The sequence below is a fragment of the Nestor notabilis genome, unplaced genomic scaffold (assembly GCF_000696875.1).
Source record: "Nestor notabilis isolate BGI_N333 unplaced genomic scaffold, ASM69687v1 scaffold4362, whole genome shotgun sequence".
In the NCBI taxonomy this organism is placed as follows: domain Eukaryota; kingdom Metazoa; phylum Chordata; class Aves; order Psittaciformes; family Psittacidae; genus Nestor; species Nestor notabilis.
The window spans coordinates 1-22328 of NW_009917733.1; the positions used below are offsets into that span (position 1 = coordinate 1).

Consider the following 22328-nt stretch of genomic DNA (forward strand, 5'->3'; position numbering starts at 1 on the left):
AGCCTTCCTTAGATCCTGGGAAGATCATGGAGGAGCTGGAGTGGATTTAGTGAAGGACTGCCAAGCAGGTCAGGGGCTGGGCTACAGTCCTCTCAATGTCCCTTCCAACTTGAATGTGAGTCTGTAAGTGGGAGAGCACTGTGATAATTATTCCAGTGAGTTTCCTAGAGGCAAATACCTAGAATGCCCACAGGTGAGGCTCATTTCTTTTTATCAGTGTATTTGAATTTTTACCAGTCTACTGACTTTAAGAACAAACAAACCAGACTATTTCTTTCTCATCCCAAATGCAAGTGGTTCATAAAGATCAGGTAGAAATAAATAAATTTAGTTAAATAACCCAATCTCTTTATTATGCAAGCCATAACTTGTTGGGACCCAGCCAGATACCTGCTCTTGGATCTCTCATTTCTTCCTCACTGCCCTCCACCCAGCTGCTGGGGTCTCCTTGGCCCAGCCAGGTCCCTCAATGCTATCTTTTTCAACCTGGTTGTTAAACATCATCTGCTGAAAGTCAGAGTCAGTTTGCAATCTTTCTGTGTGTCTTGTTAGGTTAAGATGCTAATGTAAAGTTTGTTCTACAAATGTGTTGTTCAATTGCTCTAAGATATTAAATGTGCTAAATGTCTTCTATGAAACAATAAATTTGAGAATCCTCAAACCTTGAAAGGAGGTTGGAATGGATATATAATTCCTGACTGCACCAAACAGTATTGCTATTGAGTTGAGTTACCTGACATTGAATTTTAGGGAATGACTGGAGCTCTGAACTGTTGAGGCTTTGTCTGCTGGGGTCTGGCATGTTTGAAAGAAGCCTTACAAAACAAAATTGGGCTCACTGAAATGTAACAGCTATGTTGGCATGAAAGAAAGGCACAGTGAAAATACTGCTTGTATTGCAGTGTGATTTCAGTGTCTGCTCTGTGGATGGGCAGTCAAAGTTTGTGATGGGAAAACTCACAGTCGTGTTTCAAGTGGAGATTATGCCAGAAGAAATAAAACTGAGTTTGATAATTCTCCTGCTTGCTGTGTGATACGTTTGAGATAATAAATCACGTGAAGAAATACCTTGGAATGTTTGTAACCTCTCCAGGCTGAGGTAAAGAGGGGGGGAAATGGTGACATTGAAGAAAGTTAATTGATTGAATATGTATGTCAAGAAAATGTCTCCTGATAACAGTTGCAAGTAGTCATACAGCTGAAAAAGTTCTGCCTTGAGAAAGCAGCAGTTTGTTTTTCTTCTGAGAAGGCTTAGAAGGAAACAGAACATCTTTTTTTATTCTGGTTGCTGAAAGTGTTGTCCAGGAAGGCAGAAAACTGTGACATTTAAGCTCATAAAACTGAAATTAGGAGTGTGTCTCAAGTGTGGTTATCTTTATGTGTGAAAATAGCTGCTCAAAGAAGGCAAAATTCTCAAATTGGAAAAGGAGCCTTTTGGAACGAGTGGGGGTGTTGTAGCTGCCTCGTGCTTTTCCATCCCTTCTGAAAGACATGTTATCTTTGGGTTTTGGCGCTCTCCCTTTAAGAGGACATTTGGGTTTATGTAACAGAGGTAATGAAAGGTGTGAGATTTAGGATAAGAAGTGCTGTGTTAGTGATGAGGCACTATGAAGTGGGTCTCCACAGCCTTAGGCAGTTCTCCTGCTTTCCCAGGCACTGATACTAGACGTATGTGCCTTACTAGTTAAGGAAATCTAACCTTCTTTAAAATAAAGAGTGCTTTTACCGTTCTGTTTTGTGCTAGTTGGGTTTGAGGGATGGAGTAGGTACAAAGCTTAGTAATTGGAGTGGGATTCCTCAGTGTAGGTGTTTTTTGAGCATTGCTTCAGGTAACTGTGTAAAGGCAAAGGCATCTCTTGATTTTTAGACTCTTGGTAGCTGCCATTGACTTTGAGAAATAGTCAAAGCATTGAGAATGGGAACAGTTATGTTCTTCTCATGAGGCTGCGGGTCTGAGGTTACTTCTCATTTTGCTACCAGTAGAAATGGGCCGTGTTCTTCTTAGGGCAGATTTTTACATGCGTATAAGTACATTTATTATTTCTATAACTGCCAAGACAATCTTTTATCTTTATGATTTGTTGCAGACATGCTCAAGTAGACTTTTGTTTTCTGTTTTATAACTGTTGTAAAATGTGGCTTGTGTTGATGTTTTTAACGTACACGACTGATTAAAATATAAAAGCAGGAAGATTAATCATTGCGTGTGTGTTTGAATACTCAGTGAATTTTTACACAGCCACTGTGCTAAGCTGTTTACCTGCTTTTTATTTTCCTGCTGGCAGAGCTGTTAACTTTCCGTGCCTAACCTTAATGTGTAGCGTTCTTACAGAAGCTTAAGAGTGGTAGATGATTTTAGGTTTTAAGAGGCAGTATTCCCAAATGCTTTCTTCACTCTTTTTGTAAACTGCAGAAACATTTCCAGCTCTTGGCTCTGGCGAGACTGTAAGAGTCTGGCCAGCCAAACAAAAAAGATTGGAGTACTTGTACTCCAGCGTCCCATTTTGAAATGCAACTGGAAAAAACTGCTCCTCTTTTTTTTTTTTTTTTTTTTTTCTTTCTTTTTTTTAATACACAACACCATCTTCCCTCTCCACATTTTGTCACTTCTCTGCCCTTGGCCCTTTTAGTCATGAAATATTAACAATTTTGTTGCAGAAGCTTGGAAAGACACAGTTTCATGGGATTTATGGAAGTTGTCCAGTCAAGCACTGTAGACCTTGAACTTCCCAGTGAGCTGGGATGACAAGAGCTGTTTAACAAAGGCAGCAAAGCTTCAGCTGTAGACCCTGTGTCACCACCCTTGGTGACGTGCAGGCAGATGGCTTTGGTCATGCTCCAGGCTGCCTTCAGTGTACAGGGGGATGGGCACCTGGGTCTTGCTTGTGGCCAGACGGGGCTTGGCACGGAAAACAGTTTTCATCGGGGGAGTTAGAGAGGGATGGAAGGTTAAAACCAGTGAAACCTTGGAAGAAGGAAAGTAGAATCAAAAGATACAGAAAGAGACACAAATTGCAGCGTAGTATTGAGTGGTTGTGTGGAAAGAGGAGGAGAGATGAAGCAATCACCAAAGATAGACCAGGAATTTCTGTGAAGACGAGCTGAAAAGGTGAACTAAACAAGTGAAGGGAAAGGTGGCAAGTAAGAGAGAAATTAAAAATACTTTCATGAACCTAGCTAATGGAAATACTAGTTTGTTACCTTCCTGCTTGAAAGGGCATAGCTGTGTTCCTTAACTGTGGTGTACTTTGTCACAGCTAACTTTGTGCCAGCCTGGAAGGATTCTTCGGAGCTTATTGACCTCAGTAGGTAATGATGGCAAGATGCAGGACCCTAAGCTGTCATGAACACCTCAAAACAGGCAGAATTTAACATTTTGTGTGTTTACTGTGACTGTGTAATTCACTGGTCATTGCGATACATCTGAAAACTTCTGTTCATTTTTCTGCAGTGTGATTGAATTGAGAACTTGAGTTCTCATGATATGCATTGTGTTTAAATGTACTGAAGTATCTTGATAATGCATCCTGGTGTGGTGGTAGAGGTTATGTGTTGTTTGGGTTTTGTTGTTTCTTTTCAGTGCAGTTAGTGCCATCCAGGCTGTCACTTATGCCACTTTTGCAACCCAAGTCTTATGCTAACTTTTTGTAGTTGAAGAGTGAATTAAACTTTAAAACAATGGAGCTTTTGGGGTGCCTATCTTTAGAAAAGAACTTCTATTTGCTGTAACCTGGAAAAGAATTTGTCTGTTTGTCACTGTGAGGGACTAGGGGTTTTCAGGGTTCGCTTGGGGAGAGTCAAAATAAAGTTTTCACATGTTTCTATTATGTTACAGTAAAAAGTGGTTGATTTATATCACATCCTTGGACTGGAAGACTTTTCTGACATGTGCTACATGTTTGAACAACTACTCTGATGAATTGAGTCTAGTCTGTTTGTATGTATTGCTCTGTGCACTGGTTCTTAGGTCTTCAAATATGTAACTATTTTCACATGGAAGTACCTATATAGAGTGAGCTAACTTTCTATTTTTAGTTACATACTAAAATAATTCTTACACAGATGCTACTTATAGTGTGCAATAAAACATTTTTAGTGAACCTGAGTTGCTCCTTTTTAAAACAAAATGAAAAACCCCCACTGCTTTTTATCAGTCTGGTTGCTCAGCCAGGCAGAGCAGTTCCTTCAAGTGGCTTAATGAAGATTAGATTGATTTATTTCACTCATCTGGAGAGTGTGTGGATTACCTCTGTCAATACTGGGCATGATAAATGAGGGCTGGGCACTTAGAGAGCAATTTGAATTATTTGAGCTGTTCAGGGATTGAGAGTGACTTGATTCAAGAGACACTACAGGGAGAAAATGCTGAGTACCTTTTGGGATCTTCTGAGGTAGTTGGATCATGATACAAATCAGTGACTGGAAACTGATACTGCATGTGTTTATATGTGAAACTGGGATCAAACTACTGAAGAAGTAGCTGTTATCTTCTGATCAAGCTTCGAAGCCTAGCTGGTGATATTCTTTGGCCATGCACAAACAGAAATTACAAGGTTGAGGTAGAATTGCTGGGTGAAATGCAGTGGTTTGGGATTACATAGGAGGTCAGAGAAGGCGATTTAATCATTCTTTTGGGAGAATAAATGAGTAGGAAAAAGATTCTCTTGATATTTCTGCTGCCTCGAAAACAACACAAATTTAGGAGTTAGGCTAAATCAGATCATTGTATTTGTACCACCATGGTTTCCTAAGCTTGGTACAATGTTTTGTTAAAAGTCTTGTGAAAAACTACTTGCTGGCCATTGCTCTACCCTGTGTGGTTGTGTGCGTGTGCAAAGTACATACCAAGAACTGAAAGGCTCAGGAGTGTGTTGTGGAGACCCTCGCTCGCTGGTGGTGTTATTGAACCTTGGGTAAAGATGTACCTTAATGCATGTCATGTTTAAGACTGCTGCAAAGCAGTGTAGATAGGCGTTTTAGTTACTTTTTTTGTAATGTTTTTCTGACCTGTGTTTCTGTTCTAACTTGTAGATTTTGGATCTTTGTTTGACTTGGAAAACGATCTTCCTGATGAGCTGATCCCCAATGGCGAGTTGGGCCTTTTAAACAGCAGTGGGAACCTTGTTCCAGATGCAGCTTCCAAACACAAGCAACTTTCTGAACTTTTAAGGGGAGGCAGCGGCTCTTCCTTAAACCCAGGAATTGGAAATGTGAACTCAAATAGCCCTGTCCAACAAGGCGTTGGTAGTCAAGTTCAGGGGCAGCCGAACAGTGCTAATATTGGTAATCTGAGTGCTATGGGTAAGAGTCCTTTAAACCAGGGAGACTCTTCTGCTTCCGGCCTGGCAAAGCAAGCAGCCAGCACCTCTGGACCTACCACACCTGCGTCACAAACTCTGAACTCTCAAGCACAAAAACAAGTGGGGCTGGTGACAAGCAGCCCTGCAACATCACAGACTGGACCTGGGATATGTATGAATACTAATTTCAGTCAGACACACCAGAGCCTTCTCAACAGTAATTCTGGTCACAGTTTAATGAATCAGCCTCAGCAAGGACAAGGGCAGGTAATGAATGGATCTCTTGGGGCAGCTGGAAGAGGAAGGGAAGCGGGAATGCAATATTCTGCCCCTGCCATGCAGGGGAATGCAGGCAGTGTGCTTGCAGAGACTTTAACCCAAGTATCTCCACAGATGGCTGGTCACACTGGACTGAACGCAGCACAGACAGGAGCAATGACTAAAGTATGTACATATACTTTGATATATCTTATTTATTGCACTTGTTTTTCTCCATACAGGTGTTAGAAAATGTAATAGATTCTTTTCTGGAACTAAAGAATGCACTTTCTTGAGTCTGTAGTTACCTGTTCCAGTCACCAGTGATATCATGAAAGCAAGATAATTGAAACAGTATTTCTCATGTAATGAGGAATGAAAGCACTTGTTGAAAAACACATCCTTAAGGTTGAAAGTTGGATAGTATCTTGGCAGAATGAATTAGAAAAGAGTAGCGTAATCCTGCAAAAAGGAATAGAAGATTACTTCTGTGCAGGATCTCAATTTAGCTGCCAGACAACAATACCTTTTAAAGTGATGTGAGAACTTAAAGGAATATTTGTAATTGGAGGGAGAGGTGTAACAATTGGTCCCCTTGTCAAGGACCACTGTCAACAGCTGTGCAGTGAATGTTTTCAAATCTAGAGGAACTGGTCTGAAAACATCAAATTTCACATAAATTGTCAAAGTAATGCAAAGTCTGTGAAAGGAAAGGGCAGTGTTTGGGCAAGAAGTCTAATTCAGTGGCCATTGCAGGGCAGGGAATATATACACCTGGAAGTATCTCCCCCTGCTTGATATAGTAATTGTTTTTTAGTTCTTCGTTTTCCAGGTGTGAGCTTAAAGAAGTGTTTTGATTGCGGCTCCTCCTGTCTCAGTGGGATAGCAGTGTGCCTCATCTCTTGGCTGTGTTGCTTTGGTACAGTTCCTTTGTGAAATTTTGGTGGCAAACCCACAATATTCTGATATGTAGAAAAAGATAATTTTTTAACTCTGGTATTTTATCTGTTCATACATCACTAGTCATTATCATTTATTAACACATAAATGTTAGTTCATTGATGTGTTAGGAATCATGAAAAGAAATTGCATTGCCTGATATAAAAGCATAGGTCATCTCTGAAGTAATGCTGATCTCACTGTGGAGTACTTTATGGTTAATTTTTATCTTTAAAAAATAAAACCCATAAGAAGTCGTCTCTCTGTGGTGAAGGGGAACCTTTTGCTTAAGGATCGTAGTAAAGGTGTAGCATATGAAAGTGGATATAGCTGTTTCCAGCCTCCAAATTTGCTACATTGGTTATGCAAGGCAGGTTGGTGTGCACATAAAGAAAATCAGTTTATCTTTCTTTTTTTTCCTCTGAAATTCGTGGGAAGAGTGACAAAACCCAATTATCTGGCTTATTTCTATAAACTTCTGGATATCTAATTTCTTGGGAATAGATTTTTCCTAGCCACTATGCACTTACATGGCAAAGCTACTAATTTCCTATGTGAACTAACCAAGCAGAATTACCTCAAAGCGAAGGGACTTGCCTGAGGTCTTCATCTGATGGAGTAACGTGTAAGCCTGGTGGGGGGAGGTTCAGTGATATCTTGGTTTAAAATAAGCAAACCCACCTTAGTAAGGAACAAGCCACCACTCAGACAAATTACATTCTTTAAGGACTTCAGTCTTAGCCTGATGCCAGCTGCAAATGGGATTCACCAGCTTGGGAAGGTGAGCTGGACTTTCTCAGTTACCACATGTTCAAGAAGTAAGGAAAAAGTTAAGTTGAACAAGAAATACATTGGAAAAGAATAGTGGCAGTATCCCTGTTACATAAATAGTTTGTCCGCATAATGCAGTGCTGTGCTCCTGTGCACTGCTGATGCATTTACAGAAGACAAGAGCAAAACTAGTGCTTTCAAAGTCCTTACACAGGAAATTGTTTGGAGAAACTGAGAAAGTAGGGCTGCTTAATAACAGAGCAGAAGTGGTAAGATGGTGCTTCTGTGAAGGTGCATGTAAGAGAAAACAATTTTAAAAATTTGGCCAATTTATTAAAAAATAGAAGAAATGGTGTTTTCCAGGGCTCTACCACTTTTTGATCAAGATGAAGCTTAAAAGATTTGTGGGTTTGGTTTTGTTTTGTTTTTAAGTTTTACTTTATTTACAGCTTAATTTTGTCTCAGTAAGACAGCAGGTGAGCACGATGTTTTACACAAATACTTTGTCTTTCCATTTTGGAACAAATGACTTGCTCACTGAATTTTCTTCTGACAAGCAGAAGCATTCTCTATTTTTGCCATTTTCCTTAATCGGCATTTGAGGATTGGCATCCTTGTCTAGTCTCTTCCCATCACCCAGTTTATTGTCCTTATAGGATTATGAGACATGACTGTATGTTAGCTTTTTTTGCTTATTGATGCTTCAGTTGTGGTGAAAGCTTTCAGGAAGAGTGAAGAAACACTTCAGTCAGGCAGTTTGTCATTCTGGAAACTGAAATTTCTGCTGAAGGAGACTGTGGGTTAGTTTAATTTTTCACCTTCTGTTCCTTGATGTTTTCTGCTTAATGTATGCTGTTTAAAACATTGAAGAACAGCAATGAAAGTGGTGAGGCAGCTGATCTACCTAATAGTGAATGTGCCTAACTTGACTAAATGGCTTAAAATGTATCTGTCATCATGCTTGAAGATCTGTATTAAGGCTGGAAGTGAATTCTTGAAGGTGACAGCTGTAGAAATATATACTATGGGAAAGAAAGGTGTGAAATACAAATGCAGAAAAAAAAAATCTGAAAGAGCTTTTTAAGCTGAAGATTTTCTCATTCTGTTTAAAATAAGTGATGTGCATCGCTCATTAACCTCATTCTAGCGTGGCTCAGAAGCCTGTCTTTCTCAATTCAGTTTGTTTATAGGCAGTGTGTAGCACTCATGACCCTTTATGGTTTGGGTCTAGTTTGGGGCAAGACCTTGTTCCTTGATGGTTTGTTCTAATCCTTTTTTAGTAAATGACTAATCAAGGAAAGTCCATTGCTTTTTCTGTTTTTCTTTCCCGTGGTATGTTTTTATAAGCATTCTTTCTAGTAACAGAAAAGGGAAAAAAAAAAATCCTGATTCTGATCCCTTCACCTGCTCTCAGAAATAACTGGGATTCATTTCACCTGGAGCATCATAAGCCAATACTGTTAATTTTGAGCAGAACTTGCCATTTTAAGGCTGCTCTTGACAGAATGAAAAGTACACACCTTACCCCGAACCAGCTTAAAAGGGAATGAAAAATAACTGATTCTTGATGTCAGAGGGCCATAAGGTGCTGCCATCAAGACAGATGTTTTTCCATTGTCAGGGAGAGATTAAAGCAAAATAATTCCTCAGTCTATAGAGACGTGAACAAAGGATTTCACAGATTTCATATGATCCACTGTAAGAAGCAACCTGTCAATCAGTGCAAGTTAGACAATAGCTATTAAAGTCATAGTCCTGTTTTCTTGGGAGTATATGGCATGTTCTTGATAGCCTAGAATGTTTCTGGGAATAGGCAGTAGTGTAGTCGCTGAGAACGTTTTGTGAATTAAAGCTACAGCAACTTACTGTATCAAGGATTTGAATTCTTCCTTGGCCGTGACTGTGCAATCTGCATATTCAGATTTATTTAGAGCATCTGCTTTGTGATGTTTGACTTGTTCGAGATCATCTTGAAACCTCTGAGGAAACCTCTCTTCTGTACTACTGTACGTAGTAGTATACCTCTGCTGTGCTCACTGCTGCTCTTTTCCTGTAACATTTTTGCTTATAACTGTGGCATTGTGGCTCTGTTTTCTTGGGTGACACTACAAGGGTAGTTTTCATTTGATTGGTTTGAAGTTCTTTAAGGTATCTTCTTAAAAGGGCAGAAGGTTTCTTCTTTGAACAGTTATCACTTGGCAGGGGTACAGGAACAGATAATTTTGTCACAGTAATTTGCAGTAGTAGCATGATTGCGCTCTTGTTTTTGCCATGCTTTTTTGTAAAGTTCATTAAATCCAGAAAACATGTTCAAACCATCTAGAAAATCTTTTTAAATCAGAGTTGTTTAAGATGGTTGTAGAACATGTCAAACAGCAGCAAAGCTAAGCAGATGGTCTGTTGTTTCCATAGTAGTGAGCACTTCATTGCAAGCATGCTCTATACCTTAATACTCTCCAGTTGCTGTGAGAGCTGATCTTTTTCAAATGAGGGAGACAAAGCCTTCAGGTAGTTCATTGTGGCTGGCAAGAGCTTGAAATTACGTTTCAGTAGATTAGATGTTATATAGTTTCTTGCTGAGATGCATTCCTCTTGGGCTTTCAAAGCTTGTGGAAAATCAGAGGAGAAATTTGGGATGTTCCTATTTATTTTGTACGGTTCTCAAGCTTGTTTGTACCCTGTTAAGAGTTTTGGACAGTGATTCACCTAATTGGTACTTTCATTCTTTTCCTTAAGAAGTAGTAAAGTCCCATTGAGATGAGTCGGACTTTTCCGTGTGTTTCCAAGGTGTAATGCCTCTTTCTACAATTCTGTAAAAGGAATCGCCTTTTCCTCAGTAACTTCAGAGCTGTATCACTATAACGAGGAACTGCTGATAGCCAGTAGCAGGAACTTAGGGAGAAATCCTGTGGCTGTGTGTGGCTAATGATCAGCAGAAGCTATTGCTCTTAAGTGGCAGTGAAACTAGTTTGCTGGAGGTTCCTTTCAAAGTGTTTTTCTCTGTAGAACTAGTAAACCTACCTAAAGGTTAATTTTCTTTCTTAAATGTGCAGTTTAATCAAACACGTTATTGAGCTCTGAATGCCCCAGTAAGGGATGGAACTGTTTGGCCCAGTCTTAGTCTGAATCTTTAAAGAAATCAGGAGAAAATGGTTGTTTATTTTCAGCAACATTTTGGTGTGGTTTTTTTTGTTTGTTTGTTTGCTTTTGGGTTTTTTTTGTAAAATGCCTTTTCAAGATTGTAGATTTTAAGTAACTACATTCTACATATTTTGAAAACTGTAAAGGAAAATACTACAAAAGCAAGTATCACCAGTAGTAGGACTGACATAAAAATCATAACGGGTTCATAATCACTGACTGTGCAAAGCCAGGTCTATTATGCTGAATTTTTGCATGTGAGTTCAGAACAGTTTTTTCTCTCAACTGTCTTTGCCTGATTTATTGGAGTGGTGCATGTTTTCATGTTGTTTTAGTCAAAAGAGCCACATGACGATGCATATTGCAGTAGGAGAAGTTTTATATTAAGGAAGAGGAGGAACTCTTATTAGAAGTGAACTTCAGAAAACAGTTAAACTGTTTTGTTTTTTTTTTTTTGTTTAGCAGGAGAATAACCAGTTGTCTCATTTTGTTTATTACTGAGCTATGAAAGAACTGGATTCTCTTTGTTGTTGTTTCTAGGCTGGGTATATACATATATACTGCATGTGTCATTGACAAGCACAGTCACAGTTTTGCTCCTTGTTGTTCACTGAGTGGTGTTGGGTGTTAATCTTGAGGAAATTTAATAAGATAATGAACTACATTAAAGAGCAAGAATTCCTATACAAGACTGAAATTGTGTATGTAGTTATGTTACTTGACTGGGTGTTTTAAGGAGTATGTAGTAAGGAAAATTCGTGATGAGAAAAAAAAGCTATTTATTTAAAGAACTTACCCAGTTGATACTGCAGAGTACCAGGTTTAGCTACGCTTGCTGCTTGTGAATTAAGTCAGCTGAAGATGTTCTCATTCCTTTGCAGTTCTGTGTGTTTTAGCAAACTGCTGGTGCTGTTTGTTTCTCTGGTGACTCTAAATCTGTCTGAATCCGCCTGAATTGTTTTAACATGACTTGCAGTTAATATGCTTCTCATCCTCTAAGTTGTCCATCCTAGGCTGCCAAGCTGTCTCCTAGCAGACCATGCCTCTGGCAAACACAAGTAGCCAGTCCAAATTGTATTCCAAAAAACGCTGCTTCCCAGTTGCAGGGGACTCTTAAGAGATGATACAGACTTGACCATGGTTGCTTAGTTCTCTGTTGAATAACTATCGCCAAAACCAGCGTTTTTACTGAGAAGAGACATATGTGCTTTTATAATAACACAAACAGAAGAAGGATCTCAATATATAGAAACACATAACAGCAAAACACATTGACTCGTAGTAAAATTACAATATCTGTAATGCAGTTTTGTTTTGAAACATGACCATGCAAAGTGGTGCTCCACAGATGAGTTTACTCTGATCTGTAGAAGAGATTTGGTGACTTGAAAAGCTCACTTACCACAGCTATTACTCCTGGCACCTGAAATTGAGTTGTTTCCTATTTCTAGTACATGAGTTACATTTCATTTGCAGTTGTGCAATATCATTGAAGATCTTTGAAGTGGTAGTCAATTGGCTGCTATCTTCTGCATATGCTTAAGCAGGTATCTAGGTTCAGTTTTGTTCAAGTGCTACAAGGTAAATGCTGCAAGAAACAGAACAAGACAGCCTTCATGGGGGCAGACCACAGCTTGATTCCCCTCCTGCTTGGGCATTAAAAAGCCTGTTTCTGTTAACTGGCATTGGCTTGCCATTCAGCTGTCAAAAATGTTTATGGCGACTTTTCAGAGTAGAATTGTGCTGTGATCATCTACTGTGGTCACACAACACAAACGTTAGGGATTTTGTCACTAACTCTAAATCATATTGGTTAATGTCTTCAATGTTCGTGGTTGCCATGGGGTTTATTTCTAAGTAGTTTATCTGAAAAAAGCTTTTGGAAATGAAGCTAACAGATCCATCAGTGGATCTTCCTTTGGAAGCCACAGATTAAAAGCAAGATTTCCGTTGTTTCAGAAGGTTTATTAAAATGACAAAAACCTCTAAGTCTTAACTAGTTGATGTGACTGAAATTACTTCAAGTGTGTAGACTGTTTTCACATACCTTCCTTCTGCTGTTTGTAGTTTGGTTTTTTTATACACATGTAAAAAATGACTCAAATGTTGGGAGGGAGGAACACCTGCCAACTTAAATGTTAGTGTGTAGAAGTTACGAAATACATGGTTACTTCAGTCAGAAGGAAGTGTCTTTGTCGTAGTAATTTTCTTAATAGACTGCAATCATGCCCATAGATATTATTTCACAGAAGCATTTCTGATGACAAGACCTTTTAGCAGGCCTCAAAACTTCCCCTTACTTAAAAGATAAACTTAATGTTTGTACTTGACAGTGAGCTGTGATTACATTGGGAATCCTGTAATTGGAAGTACATGCAGGAATGTGTCAAAGCAGCCGGTATTATGGTCTGAAAACCAAATGCTGGTGGCGTGTTTCCTCAGAAAAAAGGCAATGCAGGAAATCAGAAAATTACTTCTAGCATTGTGTCAACCTGCTTAAGAAATGGATCAGGAGTGGAGGAGCAGTGAGAGGAGGCAGTTCTCTTTCTGCAGCTTCCACAAGTTAAAACCACTTTGTTGAAGTACAGGTGGGACACCTTTTACCATCAGACAAAAAACAACATTACATTTAAAAGTTGTATTTTGGGACTTTGAAATCCCCTTACTTAGCTAGGGGGTTGAAATTTCAATACAAGAGGCTACCCAGGGCATGGCCAAGTCTACCTTACAGTGGGCAGGCTAGTTTTCACCTTTATTTAAAGGTGAGTTTTTAAACCAGAAAGGCTGTTCTGATACAGTTTTCCCCCCACATCTCAAGAAAAAAACCCACTGAATTCTTACACAATTGCTACTTAACTTTGCAGGGCTGAGTACAAGGAATGGCGAAATATAAAAATATTCCCTTCTTCCTGTGAATGTTCAGAGAAAATAACTGGCAGTTTTGGTTTGGAAGCCTAAATCCATTTGTGTGTCATATATTGACAATTTGACTGCTGCAGCTTTGCCCATCAGAAAAACTGGGGAGGAAAGTGGCACACTAAGCTTATTTATTTGTGTCTTATCTGTTTATATGTAATCTCAGCTATGGCTTTAATTCTAAGGCCAGAAATACTTTGTAGAATTGAGATTTCCATGAATGGGGACTGCAGATGATTTTTGAACTCCCGATGCTGCAAAAGCTACCTTTAAGTACCATCTGGAATTGTTAGTACTTACATGCTCTGAAAATGCTCAAGCCCCAAAGTTACAGTCATGTTCTTTGGTATGCATGTGTATGAATCTGCTTTAGGTTTGGCAAATAAGCAGCCTACTGTGCCATAAAAGGGTTTCAGTAGTGCCTTTGTTTTAGAATGAATCATAATGAAATTACAGCATGTTAAATATAGGAACATCCTTGCCAAAAGGACCTGGCTGAAATAGACTTTTAGAGGAGTAGTAAATAGATTCTTTAGCAGTCTCTGGGAGGTGCTGCTGTTTTGGAGTGGAAAGGTTTTGAGTTTTCGGAGTGACTGCACCATAATGCTGTCCTATCTGTGGGGTATTCTATTTTTTAAGGGGATTTTAAAAACCAGACAAAAAATAAGTGCCCTTTGAAATTTTTGGCAAATGCACTAAATTAAATAGCTACCTTTACAATAGGAGGATCTCTGTGGACAGACTGGAAAGGGTCCAGAGAAGGGCTGCAAAGATGATCAAAGGACTGGGCAGCCCTGTGAGGAAAGGCTGAGAAAACTGGGTTTGTTCAGCCAAGAGAAAAAAAGGCTCAGGGGAGACCTGATCACCGTGTTCCAGTGTTTAAGGGTGGCTACAGAGAAGATGGAGACTCTTTTTTTACAAGGAGTCACATGGGAAAAACAAGGGGTGATGGGCACAAAGTTACTCCTGGGGAGACTCTGACTGGACGCAAGAGGAAAATTTTTCACAATGAGAACAACCAGCCATTGGAATAATCTCCACAGGGGAGTGTTAGACTCCCTGATGTTGGACACTTTTAAGATTCATCTGGACAGGGCACTTGGGCATCTAGTCTAGGTCATGCTCTGCCTAGAAAAGTTGGTCCAGAGGATCCTTGAGGTCCCTTCCAGCCCAGTATTCTGTGGTCCCCTGGAAATGGGAAAGTGTTGGAACACCATCAGTCAAAGATGGTATTTCACTCTTGGAATGAGCTGTGTTTGCTTCATTAGTCTGATACTGGGTGTCTTGCATTAAAAGAAGTTTCTGGATGGAGCTGTGTGCAGGCTGCTTTCGGTGAGAGGCATGTATGTGCAGGCCTACTTTGTTCACACTGTTGAATTTTAAGCATGTGTTAAAAGACAACCATCAGAGTTGAGAAGTCTCCTGGTAGCCTCATGTGAATTGTTATTCCAGGAGAGCCCATTTCTACAGAAAGACTGGAGGTTTCACGGTAGCTCTTGGAGTCGATGTGGTGTTTCAAAATAAACATATTTGGCTCTTAGAGTTATTTAAAAATAATTTCAACAGTGTAAATTATTTATAGTTCTGTTTCTCCTTAGTTACTGTTAATGTCAGGCTATGATATTTGTGCTAAGTGGTTGTTTGGTGTGAACTCTACTGATTTATTTTTTTTTATTATTTTTCCCCCCCTTTTAATGTATTTAATGTAACCTGTAGTGTAAATTTGTTTCTTGTCTATTTGAAAGACACCTCCACGCCCTAGTTCTGGATTGAAATAGAATAATTACTTCTTTTAGAAGCATGGTCTCTCCAGTGTGTCCGTGTTCCCTTTAGGACTCAAGTCTGTCCAGGAGGGTACATACTGTAAAGAAAGAAAACAGAAAACCTCTTTTCATTATATTTTTGGGACACCTTTCCTGTTGCTGTTAGTCTGTAGAGCTACTAATACCTTTTCCCCACCTCTGTGTAGGCTGTTGTATCACACAGGCTACCTGGTAATGTGTCTTTGGCCAGCTTCTGCGAGATAAATGGGAAAGAATCTCTTAAATAGTGCTCATGTTTTTCTTACTGAAACAGTTTGTTCCAAATAATACTAAGGTTTTTTGAGAATGACGTGCTCTACTTTTACTTGTCTGTCTCCAGCCAACTGTAGGAACTTCAGAAATGCTGACGTGCTGGTAGACACATCTGTAAATTCTTTTGTGACCTGTTGGGTACATTTCAAAAGGCTAATGTGTGTGATACAGAAAATAAAGGAAGAAGCACAAACTGTGTGTCGAGATTTGCTGTTGGTTTAGAAACCTGCGTTTAGCTTAATGATGATGAAGTACAGGAACTGGAGGAGGACAGGGATGTTTGAGTTGAGATCTAAGTTGATCTCAAAGTTAGATCAACTAGATCAGTTGTTAGTTAGATCAGTTAGTTTCAAGTTACAGGTTTCTGTTAAGAGTTAGAAAATTCTGGTTTGATGTGATATTGGTACACACTGATGCTGCTTCTAGAAGTAACTTACAAAGATTTTGGCCTGTGAATATACAATCTGTAGAGGTGTTCCTTAACTGAATTTCAGGCTTTCAAATTCCTCTTTTTAAGTGCTGTTGAATTGCTGTTCGTGTCCGAACTACATTTTTTGGATGAAACAAACTTTTGAAGCATCTTTACTTAATTTAATGGTTCTTGTTAATTTTCTCTCCTTATGTAGTAAGAATAGTTCTTGTTTATCTTGAGAAAGCCACTTTTTCTGCTTGACACTCATAAAAGCTCTTGAAGCAATTGGAATGCATTGATCAATTGTGGCTAATTATCCATTAGAGCTTTGATGTTTTTATTTGCAGAGGTGACACTTGTTACAAAGTAAGTTTGCCTGAGCTTTGTTCCTGATTTGTAAGTACAACGGTGCTGCTTAGTGCAGAAATGACTTTGATACTTCCTGTAGTATATTTGGTTGTATCAGCGCTCAGGCTTGTGCAGGATTTTGGAGACGCTTCTTTCCTAAGGCATATACACAGTGCAAGCATGTGATTATTTATTTTTTTTTCTCCTGGAAGAGGTTAATTTCTAGTTAAATGTATTAAAGAGTTTGTTCTTTATATATCCAGTCATTTGTAAAGAGCACTTTGCCACAAAATTCTGCCTTTTATATTTCAGTAATTACGCAGAAACATTTGTACACTTTTAAAGTGGTCTTGTTGCCTTGGAATAACTTAAATTTGTCTTTGACCCCTGTGAAATGCATGGAAGAGAATTTCAAATCTTGTTATGAGTGGTAATAAAACACCTGGCCTCCTCTTCAGGGGATTTTTAAAATGTTATTTCTAGCTTTACCAAATCTCTCATCTTCTAATAAAGGATGAAGTAAATTACAGTTGTTCCTGGCATTTGAGTATTTTTCTTTGAGTCAGTTTACTACTGGAGAGCAAGACTCTCTAAATGCTTCATGAATCTGTTGCAGTAGGCTTTTGTTAGAGCAGTTAGCTTAGAGAAGTAGGGGAGTGGAGACTTCAGCACAAGTCAGGCTTCCTCTGAATGCTGCTTGCCAGGTCATGATTTAATTCTCAGACTGATTCTTGACTTTTTTTATTTTTATTTTTTTTAAGGCATTCTTGTTACTCGCTGACTTCAAAAGTGAGTATTTTTAAATGAGTATTTTTGTCAAACCTCCAAACCTGCAGATTGGTTTAGGTGAGGAGCTCTCACCTCAGCTGAGGTAACAGTACTGCCACTGTTCCTGCACTGAAACTGAATTCACTTTTTGTTAATTTGGTAACACCACTGGCTTTCTGCCATAAAATGATTAATCTTTTCCTTGCTTCGCCATCTGTCCCTCTGGCATATACATCCAAAGCACCATGGTGACTTTCTTTTGGAACATGTTACTATAGGATGAAATAGTAATTAGTAGAAACTTTTTTTTTTGTCAGTAAACAGATAGGATGGTGCCAACATAGTAAAGAAAGCCTGTCTTTCCCACTTCACGCATGAATGTATATTCCTAATGGACCTCTCTTTTACACTTCTTGGAGAGCCTTAATCAGTTAGGTGGACCTTGCTTTGTGTTAGAGATTCATGTTTCATACCAGAGAGAGGTAAGAGTCCAAAGTGCAAAGTCCTTGGCATGTGCCTGACTGGAAAGTAGCTCTTTTGTACTGAGTGTGCAAGCAAAGTGGCTGAGTGGAGTCATGGCAGTAGCACACAGGGACTGAGGAGAGATTAATTCCAGGTGGTTGATGCCAGGTCATAGCAGCTCTGGAACTTGGGTGTGTTAAACTCCCTGGGAACTAGTGGTGGAGCAGTGCAGATGACAGAGCACTGGTCTCTAACTCTCCTGAAGTTACCACTCTGGGAAGCAGAAAGAAGCCTTCTGGAAGGAGTTCTGTCCTCTCTCACTGTTGCTTACTAACAGTATTAAAACCGACTGAATTGTCCGTCAGTCTGGATTTCTGATGTTCCCCCATTACTTAGTGCGGATACACTCTTGCATTCACAGTACTTTGTATACTTTAATTGATAACTTCTGAATGTCTGAGACACCCGACTGCTTCATTTCCTTGTCGTAAGCAAAAGATAAGAAAGATCAAAAAGTAGAAAGTCGAAATTATTTAAACCAAGCAAGGTGACACACTTCTTGGTAGCAAAATCATTTCAATGAATGGAAAGAGAGAAGGGGGACAAAATGCTGAGCTTTTTAACCAAGTTGTGTGTTGAAAGCCCGGATTTCAAGTAGGTGTAGTAATTTGATGACAGGTGCTTTGAAGGGTTAGTCCGATAATGGAGTATTAAGTGACTGGTTTTGGTGAGGCCCATAAAAGAGGAAAGTAAAGGGTGCAAGGGATTGCAGTGGCTTGGTGGCAACAAGTACAGAAGAGGTTCTGAATCATCCCTGTCCTGTAGTGACTTGTGACAGCGATGACTTGGAGGCAGGAGCAGTATACCTATCTATGTCTGTGTACCAAATCATTCTGTTCATGATGAACCCAAAGGATACTTCTTGGATCTGTGGGTCATAGTGGGAAGTGCAGAATTTCTGTTTTGTACCAGCTTGCTCTTATATACAGAGAGGAAAAGTGTTCTTAACATATCAGTGATGTAATAGGGGATTTTTGATGGAGCGTGTCAGATGCTGTGTTGCAATTGCTGTAGAAGGGCTGGATTATTTATGCATACTTGCTCTGACAACCAAGGGCTATTGATTATGGTATAACCCTAAAGTTGCAGCTCAGGCATTCAGAAAACTGAATCATTGTTCATAGGTAGCTTTTGAAGGGTGAAATAGTTATTGTCTTCTCAGTATTTAGCATGTTACTTCACACTGGGTTGTTTCAGTGATACAACGGGAGGAAGTAGGGGGAAGGTTCTTCTTTGTAAATACAAGGGATTTAGAAGAAAGCAGTAGTGAGTGACAGATATGTCTTAGTAGAGCAATTTATACTGTTGAACAGGCAAGATCTCACGTATGCAGCTCTTCAACACTACTAATAGTTTGTAAAGACCTGTCCTTTTACCATAAGAGATCATATCTAAGATGCCTCTGTTCTCTCCTTCATTATGACATGCATATTCTGTTCTCTGAAATAACTCGAATTATTAATCTGGGTCTTACAATTAAATTGATTTTAGCATTTGTACATAGACTAAGTCCAGAAGAATGTAAGGATAGTGATGGCTCAATTTAGGCTTTGTGTCTTCCTCTTGTAACTGTCTTGTCAGATTCAGAGGCATGGGAACAGTTTAGTGGGGGGGAAAAAAGGTCTGACCTTTCTATTTTTCTGTTGCCAAAATGGATCTGAGAGTAGCATGCCCGGTAGATTGGTTGTGTATCCTCACACTGCACTGTAGAGGCTGTAGTTCTTCACAGCAACCCTTCCCAAGGGTCTTCTAAGCCATTTCCTATCGTACTTTCAGTTCCCTCCCATGCCCTCAGATAATCTTTCTGAGGTGCTGACAGGAGTAAACTGGTAATAACAGTGGCTCGTTGAGAGCCCTGGATATACTGTCCTCTGCTAAACATGGTGGGGAACAGCAGACGTCTTTGTGCCTCTTCTACATGGAGATGTAAATCTGAGTGTCATAATCTACCTGTCCCTCTCTCTACTTAGGAACTTAATTGTCTGTGAGACCTTTAACAAAAATGGGTCAAATTGACCAGTGATTTAAAAAGTGATTGAATTGATTGGAGGAAGGGGGAGGAGATGGTGTGCTGATAGTTACAGCACTATTGCTTAAGCCCAGTTTCCTTAGATTACCCAGCTAACAATTTAAGTGGTTTGGTGATCCCGTAATCAGTGTCAGTCTGAAGAGGCAGCTTAATTGCTACTGGATTGAGTGAATGAATGAAATTCTGTCTTGCAGTCCACCCTGTCTTGATCTTGTGTCGTTAAAAGAGCAGTCATCTGAAGCTGCACTTAGCCATGTTCTGTCTGGTACGGTTCTGCGGTGCCAAGGAAGAAACAGTGATTTGATGCAGTCTTGGGGCATCTGTTCTGCACTGCTGCTTTCCTGGACTTTGATACTTGTCTCTGGATTTGTTTAATAGTCTTGGCAGTTTGGTCAGAGTCCTAGATGATTTTTACTTCCTGGGGTAACTTTCTCTTTTCACCTTTCTGTATTGTCTATACACAAGGTGAAGGGAACTTGTAATTCCCTTTCAATTATTAGGTTCCATTTAATAAAGAATTGCACATATAAAAATGACAGTGATAAAGTCAGACTCAATACCTGTGATTATAGGCCTTATGGCTTTTGTGAATTAATTCCTGTTGATGAGTAGAAGCACACACTATTTGGATAAAAGATTGTATTAACCTTGAGAATTTCAGTGGTGTAAGTGACTTGGTCACTTACATTTTTTCTAATTTTTGCTTTGAAGCCATAGAGCTTCAACTTTTCCCTGTTGGTATTATGTCTTTGCTAAATAGGAAATATTCCTGTTATCACCTTCCTATTCCCTAAATTGGTACTTTAGGATCACTTCAGTCCTTACCTTAATAAGATAAGCAAATTAATAAGCTTAAATAGTAAGCTAAATAAATTAGGGTATTAGATTGCAATTAGATTGTGTTGTAGCCATGCATTTTAGTGCTTTGAATAGCTCTTGAGGCTTTTCTGAATCCTGTCATTTTTACATACTGTTCATGAACTAATACAGCATGATCGTTGTCATTGCAAGAGCTTTCACATCAAGCCAAACACATAAAGATGTTGCTGCACACTTACCCCGTTTTCTTTTCAAACTTCCTGTTGTCATACTGAGAGCTCAGGGTTGTTGTTCAAGCACTTTGCAGATTCACAGCTTTCAAAGTCCAGCCAAGCTGTCTAGCTTGCTTCCTTTCTTTCTAGGACTGTTTTCTCGTTAAAAATCTAGTAGGTACCAAACTGAATATTAATGATAACTATTTTTAGTTTACAGAATTGGATCATAATCAGATTACTTCAACCAGGCTTATTTTCTGCTGAACTGCTTTGAGTTCTTTGATTCTCATATCAACCTTTCAGTGGTTTTACTGCTGTCAGGCTGGTCCAAATCTGGTGGTATTGGTTTGGTTTGGTTTTAAATACTTGGCCAGAATAACCTTCCATTTTTGTACAGAAGAGCCAATGCTTCAAAACTTAATGAAAATCAACATTTAACTTAAAGATAAGGTGAGGGGTTTGGTTTTATTTTTTATCTCTGGACTAATTGTCTGGACCAACTAACAAAAAAAAAAATCAGTATTAACTCTATGTAGGCAGTGGTGGTGCAAGATACAGAACCAGCAGTGTTGTCAGAGTTGGGTGCTGCTTCTTGGCATGTGCGTGCAGTGAGGATGCTTTTTCTCTTGCAGGAAAACTAAATCAGTCTGTCCTGCCAGTCCTTTTTACTAAGTTTGGAAACCCTGGAGAAAGGTGGGTTGGGGCAGCAGAGGAGAGCAGAGTTGCCCAAAGGAAAATGGGTAGTAAGGAGCAGAAGTGTGTACAGTTCTGTGGTTTATGACAGAATATTGGCAGGGAAGCTAAAAAGGGGATTGTGAATAGGAAATTGAGTGCTTGTAGCAGGGAATGGTTTTTGCAGCACGTTGTACTAGTTGCATGTCTTGGGAGCATCAGAGGAATATGTGGTAATGAACTAACTGTTTGAATGAAATAAACGGCTGTAGTGGTAAAGGTGAAGGGACAGTTTATAAAAAGAGTAGGAGGAAAGGACAGGATTTATTTATGGCCTAGATGCTTCATGTACAAAGAGAACAGCTCCTTGATGTTGGGCTAGAGGAAGTTCTGTGGTATGTCAGCAGTGATAAAGAAGGGAAGAAAAGGGTAAGCTTTTAAAAATAGAAGAAATGGCATAGTATGAAGGTCCACTCTGGTCCTAAGGTATCTTTTAAATTACATTGGTGAAGTTCTCATTTCAGTCCCACCAACTTGGAGTTGAGCCATCAGATGAGGTATATAGATCTGGTTACAGACTTGATCTGTAATATCTGTGAAGCTCCAGGTGCTAGCGGAAATTGAATTGCTGCTCTGTTCTGAAAATAAAAGTAAAACAAAGAGAAGTACCTCCCACACCTGCTGCTCAAAACTTGTGTAGTCCAAGTCAGCTAAACAAAGGTTTGGTTTTCTTTTTTCAGCTTGGAAGTTTTTATGTTCCTTGGCGGTGAGAGTAGAGTGAAATACCCTATTTCCTATCCACTCTCAAGAATAGATTCCAGTATCTTAGAGAGTTGCCATAGTGATATAAAAGGGAACAGAATCTGCTTGTCTTTCTGGGATAGCAGAATTATTAAATTAAATGTTTTTCCCATTAAAGGAGAGTAGTATTATCCTGTTTCTGAGAACTGTTTTAGAGTAGAACTAATGTCTTTAAGCTGGTCTCCTCCATTAATCATGCTTCTTCAGGCATTTGTAGCCTTGACTTGCAGTTCTGTGTTAGGGTGGTTTATGGCACCTGTACATCTCCCCCATCACAACTGATCAACAGCTACATAGAAAACACCTTGCTTGTGAAAAAGTCTTCTTTATCAGAAGTCATTG

General features: G+C 39.3%; 1 protein-coding gene across 1 annotated transcript in view; it reads left to right on the forward strand.

The window, feature by feature from the left end:
• The first annotated feature begins 5035 nt into the window (after nucleotides 1–5035).
• Nucleotides 5036–22328, forward strand: part of CREBBP (CREB binding protein) — an 80473-nt gene continuing 63180 nt past the window's right edge. Inside the window, 2 exon segments of the mRNA XM_010009376.1 lie at nucleotides 5036–5567; nucleotides 5694–5744. Coding sequence (XP_010007678.1) covers nucleotides 5298–5567; nucleotides 5694–5744 — 321 coding nt within the window. The 5' untranslated portion in view covers nucleotides 5036–5297.